Consider the following 8,382-nt stretch of genomic DNA (forward strand, 5'->3'; position numbering starts at 1 on the left):
CATATTGGTTTGAAACATAATAGTTGAGGATCACATTGGTTTGAAACATAATAGTTGAGGACTCCATTGTAAGTTTCGATTTTCCTAAGTTTGCTAGATAGTAACCGTTGATTTTCGTGCTGTCGGTAAAATTTTACTCTTTTTTCAGTCCTTAGATGGTGGTGAAAATATTTAATTGATCTGATAATAATTATATAAAGAAAACTTTGTAACTTAGCGAGTTGTTAAATGCAGTAATAAATATCGATACCATAAATCTTGTTTCTACTTAGACCTAGTTGTTTCTACTGTAAATAGGTGAATAGCTCCAAAATAAGGAACATTTTAGTTGGTGTTTGATAATATTCAGTGATTTCTGCGAGTTTGAAACTAAGGTTGGAAAAACAATGATATGTTCTAATCAAAGTATGGAAAAACAATGATATGTTCTAATCAAAGTATGGAAAAACAATGATATGTTCTAATCAAAGTATGGAAAAACAATGATATGTTCTAATCAAAGAATGGAAAAACAATGATATGTTCTAATCAAAGTATGGAAAAACAATGATATGTTCTAATCAAAGTATGGAAAAACAATGATATGTTCTGATCAAAGTATGGAAAAACTCGCGTTCTGTTCTCAAACCGAAACGTAACTCTGCACTTTACTACTGAATAAGGAACAGTTCCGTAAAATACGTAACAGGCAGCAACCCAAGCTTCAACATATCTCATGTTACGTTCAGTTCCGTAAAGTACGTAACTGGTGGCGACTATTACTGCAACAGAACTCATATTACATTCAGTTCCGTAAAATACGTAACAGGCAGCAACCCAAGCTTCAACAGATCTCATCTTACATTCAGTTCCGTAAAATACGTAACTGGTGGCGACCATTACTGCAAGACAACTCATGTTACGTTCAGTTCCGTAAAATACGTAACAGGTGGCGACCATTACTGCAACAGAACTCATGTTACGTTCAGTTCCGTAAAATACGTAACAGGCACCAACCCAAGCTTCAACAGATCTCATGTTACATTCAGTTCCGTAAAATACGTAACAGGTGGTAACCGCAGCTTCAAAAGAACTCATGTTACGTTCAGTTCCGTAAAATACGTTAACTGGTGGCGACCATTACTGCAACAGAACTCACGTTTCTACAATACGAGACACAACTAAGCACAGAATATATTACTTCCGTCATATTTTTCTTAAACACTCAACAAGTCCAATGCTAACAGGAACGTATCAAAACTGGAGAATCTGACGTCACATAGTGTCATTCTTTCACAATCAAACTTTCGGGTTATTTTGTTTGTTTGTGTACCTGAAGAAAGACACTCTGTCCGAAACGATGTATAAATAAACACCCAATTATCAGTGGTAAAACTATTATATATATGCTAAACGATTTATTGCATGTCATTTTCTGTTACAGCATGACTTTTATCCCCTCTCGTTTTTAATTTCATTTGGTTATGTTCAGATGGCTCATCAGAAACTTACATGATTGAAAGGATCAAAGATACAAGAGACGGAACTACAGACGTACAATCACAGACAGACAGATAAAGTATAGACAGACGAACAAGCGGGTTTATTTGTAACTACGTAAACAAACAGGTAGCTTATCTGTTTGTCGTTAAGCGGAAAGTAAACGATGGACTGTCTGTTCCGTGCCCACAACGGGTATCGAAACCCGGTTTTTAGCGTTATAAGCCTTCGGTCGTACCGCTGAGCCACCGAGGGGCAGCTAAGCTGGTAGACAGACAGAGAGTTTGTTTGTTTGTTTGTTTTTTGGAATTTCGCGCAAAGCTACACGAGAGCTATCTGCGCTATCCGTCCCTAATTTAGCAGTGTAAGACTAGAGGGAAGGCAGCTAGTCATCACCACCCACCGCCAACTCTTGGGCTACTCTTTTACCAACGAATAGTGGGATTGACCGTCACATTATAACGCCCCCACGGCTGAAAGGGCGAGCATGTTTGGTGGGATGCGGATTCGAACCCGCGACCCTCAGATTGTGAGTCGAGCGCCTTATCCACCTGGCCATGCCGGGCACCAGACAGAGAGAGATAAATAGATAAGCTTTGGTGATTACACTAAACGATTTTCTCTTCGTTAGACTTCTGTTGCCATTAGTTTTATTTTCTTCTTCTTCTGCTGCTGCTGCTGTAAACTTTAATTGAAGTAATTAAGACCCACAACTTAGTTTGTCTTGATATGGACAAAATCAGGGAACAGTTAACAATCCCTCGACAAACTCACTAACGATGAGTTGTAAATGTTCTATAGATAAATACCCTCTTACTTCTAAACCAAATAAGAGAGACGGTGATTCAATTTGGATACAAAAGTGTGTGTGTGTGTGTACGTAAATTTTATACTACTTATCAATCCTTTGTATTTGGTTTCAAAGCGATCCGTTAGTATATAAAACGCACTCATAATTTCCATACCAGTGGTTGTGCCGAAGGAATTGTATGGATTTGTGAATTGTATATTTTCTTCATTGTACTTTGTGGATTCTACGTTCATCTGGACAAAGAGAGAGAGAGTAAAACGATGTAATTACTGTTCGGAAATACATGGTCTGTAATACAGGAGATAAATAAAGGAACTTGTACAATAAAAAGGAGGGATGTAAATGTATGTAACAAAAGTATATCCATAGTATAACGTAATTACAAGAACTTCTATGTATGTTGTTGTTTTTGGAAATTTTCGTGCAAAGTTACTCAAAGGACTAGTCGTATAGTCGTCCCCTAATTTTGAACTGACGGACTAGAGTGAAAGGACTAGTCACGCAGTCGTCCCTAATTTTGAACTGACAAACTAGAGTGAAAGGACTAGTCACACAGTCGTCCCTAATTTTGAACTGACAAACTAGAATGAAAGGACTAGTCACACAGTCGTCCCTAATTTTGAGCTGACAGATTAGAGTGAAAGGACTAGTCACACGGTCGTCCCTAATTTTGAGCTGACAAACTAGAGTGAAAGGACTAGTCACGCAGTCGTCCCTAATTTTGAACTGACGGACTAGAGTGAAAGGACTAGTCACCCGGTCGTCCCTAATTTTGAATTGACAAACTAGAATGAAAGGACTAGTCACACAGTCGTCCCTAATTTTGAACTGACAGACTAGAGTGAAGACAGCTAGTAAATAGATCCCACTGCCAACTGTTGGACTGATCTTGTTTAAATGTATAGTGGGACTTCAATGTCACTCTTATAGCGCATTCACAATCCCAGAACGCGGAGCGCGTTTTTCCTGTAACAAGACGCGAACCTTGAACGTCAGTATTCACAGTCCGGATCTGCTAACCTGGAGGTCACATCTAGCCAGACTTATCTTCAAATGGATTAATAACCGTTTGATTTTCATTTTACTTAAAATTTTATCAGTCTTGTTGCTTATGTTTCTTCGTCTATACTGTTATCGCAACCAACAACCACTGTCACATACACTGTTATCACAACCAACAACCATTGTCACATACACTGTTATCGCAACCAACAACCACTATCACATACACTGTTATCCCAACTACCCACCGTTTACACTGTTATCGCAACCAACAACCACTGTAACATACACTGTTATCGCAACCAACAACCACTATCACATACACTGTTATCGCAACCAACATTTACACTGTTATCCAAATAACTACTCACAATCTTTATCATACTGTTATCCTGACACCATAATCTATTATGTTATCCCAACCAACTGTTGTCTAATTAATTACCTCTGCCAGAAACTGTATGTGACCTAATTATTGTCTCCATTAACAGATTTAGTCAAACTTATTAATACATTTGTTGTTTTAGATACTACCACTACTGCCATAAACGGCATTTCTAGCATCAGTCCCCCTAACCGGTGGGGCAGCGGTAAGTCCACGGACATGCAACGCTAAAATACGGGGTTCGATTCCCCGCAACATATAGCCTAATGTAGCTTTGCTCTAAAAACCATCCAAAATAATCCCCAACATCATTTATCAAGAAATAGATAATGCTTTAAAATAACATAAAACACATAAAGAAACTGTTCTGCTTATAAACAGATAGAAAACATAATTTTTAGTTTTAATATTACACTTATTATCAAATAGCTTTATAAAAATTAACAACAGTCTTCTCTGCTTTATATAGAACAAAAACTGGTCTTTCCTATTTTTGTTTTTATAACTTTTTTCTCTCTCTCTCCCACCCAGTTTCAATTATTAATTGGCTCTTCAACTGGTTAAACCAGTTGACTTACTCTTTTCACACTTATCGTGCTGACCTAGATCAACGTTTCTATGTTAACTGTAGCCCTACAGTCCCTTGTCATTCAGTGTGTTTGTTACGTTTCTCGTTGAACTTTGAACTTTGTGGAGGTGACAAGGCTGGTTCATGCTAGCGGCCACAACGACGTGTATGATATGGGAAATACCTTTTATTTATAGATACCGATGAAGGTGAGGAGGGTGGCTTACATGAGCCCCCACCGTGGATTCAAAAATAGTTTTTTAAACTATACATGCACCCAATGACTTGTTGGTTCGTGACCTTGTTGATTACGAGATTCATCATACCATATGAGTCACACAAAATAATAAATTAATCACCTAGTCATTCCAGGACTTCTTATGTATTTTTACATAGAAAATGGATACTTTCGTCCATGTTTTGGTCAGTTCTTTACACTGAATGTTGGGACAAACAAAAACATGGAATTATTCTACATGATGCAATATGTGGACTCCAAGCTGGTAATTTAAGGGCTTATAAATCGCTCTTCGTTGATATAATACAGCAAATCAACATTACTGAGAGTACAGTAAAGTCAACATTACAGGGAATGAGTAAATCATCATTGTTGAATACGGTATTTTAATATTATTGAGAATACAGTAAATCAACATTATTGAATACAGTATTTTACTATTATTGAGAATACAGTAAATCAACATTATTGAGAATACAGTAAATCAACATTATTGAATACAGTATTTTAATATTATTGAGAATACAGTAAATCAACATTATTGAGAATACAGTATTTTAACATTATTGAGAATACAGTATTTTAATATTATTGAGAATACAGTAAATCAACATTATTGAATACAGTATTTTAATATAATTGAGAATACAGTAAATCAACATTATTGAATACAGTATTTTAATATAATTGAGAATACAGTAAATCAACATTATTGAATACAGTATTTTAATATTATTGAGAATACAGTAAATCAACATTATTGAGAATACAGTATTTTAACATTATTGAGAATACAGTATTTTAATATTATTGAGAATACAGTATATCAACATTATTAAGAATACAGTATTTTAATATTATTGCGAATACAGTATATCAACATTACTGGGCATACAGTAAATAAACATTATTGGGAATACAGTATATCAACATTATTTAATACGGTATTTTAATATAATTGAGAATACAGTAAATCAACATTATTGAATACAGTATTTTAATATTATTGAGAATACAGTATATCAACATTACTGGGCATACAGTAAATAAACATTATTGGGAATACAGTATATCAACATTATTTAATACGGTATTTTAATATAATTGAGAATACAGTAAATCAACATTATTGAATACAGTATTTTAATATTATTGAGCATACAGTAAATAAACATTATTGGGAATACAGTAAATAAACATTATTAGGAATACAGTAAATAAACATTATTGGGAATACAGTATATCAACATTATTGAATACAGTAAATAAACATTATTGGGAATACAGTATATCAACATTACTGGGCATACAGTAAATAAACATTATTGGGAATACAGTATATCAACATTATTGAATACAGCAAATAAACATTATAGGGAATACAGTATATCAACATTATTGAATACAGTAAATACACATTATTGGTAATACAGTATATCAACATTATTGAATACAGTAAATAAATATTATTGGGAATACAGTATATCAACATTATTGAATACAGTAAATACACATTATTGGGAATACAGTGAAACAACATTTTTAGGAATGTAGTGAATCAAGATTATTGTATTTCTTTATGCAAATACTGACATGTTTCCTCCTGTTAGGAGACTTACATCTATTCAAAAGCATTGGCTTTTAAATTGTATACGATTCAGCCAATATTTGCTTTGAACCAACGTACATTTCAGTTAAGATCTAATGTTACTCATTTAATACTGTGTTGTTTATATGGGATTCAATTCTCGTTATGGTAGGAGTGTGCGTAGTGAGTAAGACAGCAGTATTTGTATAAAGAGAAAAAGACAGGGTGTTGATTCTTCAAATCATACAACGTTTGTAAAGTGTGCATTACCTATGTATGGTAACGTTACGTAATAAGTTACACCTGCTTATCTTCATATTGTAGCGAGAGTAATAAATTCTTTCCCAGACTCCCCCGAGGGCCCTCAATGGCACAGCAGACTTACAACGCTAGAAACCAGGTTTCGATACCCGTGGTGGGCAGAGCACAGATTGTGTAGCTTTGTGCTTAATTACAAACAAACAAATTAATGATTATATAACTAGATATAAATGAACAATCAACAAAGTAAATTTAATTAAATAAAATTTTATCCTGATCATCTCACGTTTGTGTATGTGTGTTACATTTAACCGACCAGTTTTTGTTTCACTGTTAACCCTAGAGTCTGTTATTATACGGCTATGCAAAAAAACTGAAAATTGTTATGCACCAAAAACTGTAGTTTCAAAGAAGATATTGTTTTTCTAGAAATGTATTCGTCAAGAAGAAATGAAGTCTGTGATTAATGTTTAAATTACCCAACTCTTAACCGAAGAGCACCTCAAACTAAGTTACCAGGTCACCTCCCCCAGTTCTCCCCTCAACTAAATTACCAGGTCTATTGTATGTCACTTCCCCCAGTTCTCCCCCTCATTAGCTGGCAAGGATGGGAGTTTATCAGGAATTGATTTAGTATAATGTGTTTGATGCTGTGGTGACCCAGGTTTGATTCCTATCCAGACGTACAAAATCACCTTTCATTTATTTGAACAAAATCTTTACCTCTATATTAAGTTCCCAGTTTCTGCGTCCACCTATACATATCAGATAATAACTCACGCTTGCTATAGAGATAATCCAAATTTAACGCTTTTGACAATAACATTTTGTTTTCTGTCCCCCCCCCCTTTTTGTTGTTGCTGTTATTTAGTTCTCGACAGAAACATTTGTAATTCATTATTCACTGCAAGTACCACACTGCAAAAACTCGAGCATTTTGGGTTTCCATACCTTTGTGATCACCCAGTTCCTGTGTGCTGTTTTTTATTCACAGCGGAGTTCAATTGCATGAAAATGAGTATTGTTCACTTATTATGAAATACTGCTTTGATATTTATATTTTTATCTCTTTGTTTTTTTTCGAGTTATTTCTCGGATGACAAACAATATTTGTTTTGTTGGATCTATAAACATGTGGTGTAGAATATAAGTCATCGTTCTGTTTGCATACTTTTTTTTTTTCAGGCAACAAGCCTGAATACGGCTTCGCTAACAGCGTGGGCGGTGTAACTACCACGGTTGTGGGGGCTGGCTCCGGTCGGACTAACTTTACCACCAAACAGCTCACAGAGTTGGAGAAGGAGTTTCACTTCAACAAGTATCTCACTCGGGCGCGGCGGATTGAGATCGCCACAGCTCTACAGCTCAACGAAACCCAAGTGAAAATCTGGTTTCAGAACCGGAGAATGAAACAGAAAAAACGTATGAAAGAAGGACTTATTCCGCCAGATCCAATGGTTTCTGAATCAAATACGCCGACCTCTGTCTCCAACACTACGTCAGCAATGTCCTCACCAATAGTTCTTACGACCTCGCCAGTGCAGGCGACCAAAGACTCCAGCCAATAGGATAGGGTGTATAAAGTAGATTGTGATGTGACTTGAATAACTGGTCATTTTCAAGCTGCTTTTTTTTTAACATTGAAAACTTGATTTTTTTTCATGAAACAGGCAGCTGCTTATACAGGGTGAGCGCCAGATGTAAGTACTTACAAGAAACAGGCAGCTGCTTATACAGATGTAAGTACTTACAAAAAACAGGCAGCTGCTTGTACAGATGTAAGTACTTACAAGAAACAGGCAGCTGCTTATACAGATGTAAGTACTTACAAGAAACAAGCAGCTGCTTGTACAGATGTAAGTACTTACAAGAAACAGGCAGCTACTTATACAGATGTAAGTACTTACATGAAACAGGCAGCTGCTTGTACAGATGTAAGTACTTACATGAAACAGGCAGCTACTTGTACAGATGTAAGTACTTACATGAAACAGGCAGCTGCTTATACAGGTGTAAGTACTTACATGAAACAGGCAGCTGCTTATACAGG

General features: G+C 35.6%; 1 protein-coding gene across 1 annotated transcript in view; it reads left to right on the top strand.

Annotated features, from left to right (window-relative positions):
• The window catches only part of LOC106472664 (DNA excision repair protein ERCC-6-like), a 49,059-nt gene extending 41,159 nt beyond the window's left edge, over window positions 1-7,900 (top strand). The window contains exon 18 of the mRNA XM_022401219.1: window positions 7,518-7,900. Coding sequence (XP_022256927.1) covers window positions 7,518-7,900 — 383 coding nt within the window. The remainder of the gene's footprint in view (window positions 1-7,517) is intronic.
• The last annotated feature ends 482 nt before the right edge of the window (window positions 7,901-8,382 follow it).

Source organism: Limulus polyphemus, unplaced genomic scaffold (genome assembly GCF_000517525.1).
Source record: "Limulus polyphemus unplaced genomic scaffold, Limulus_polyphemus-2.1.2 Scaffold5502, whole genome shotgun sequence".
In the NCBI taxonomy this organism is placed as follows: domain Eukaryota; kingdom Metazoa; phylum Arthropoda; class Merostomata; order Xiphosura; family Limulidae; genus Limulus; species Limulus polyphemus.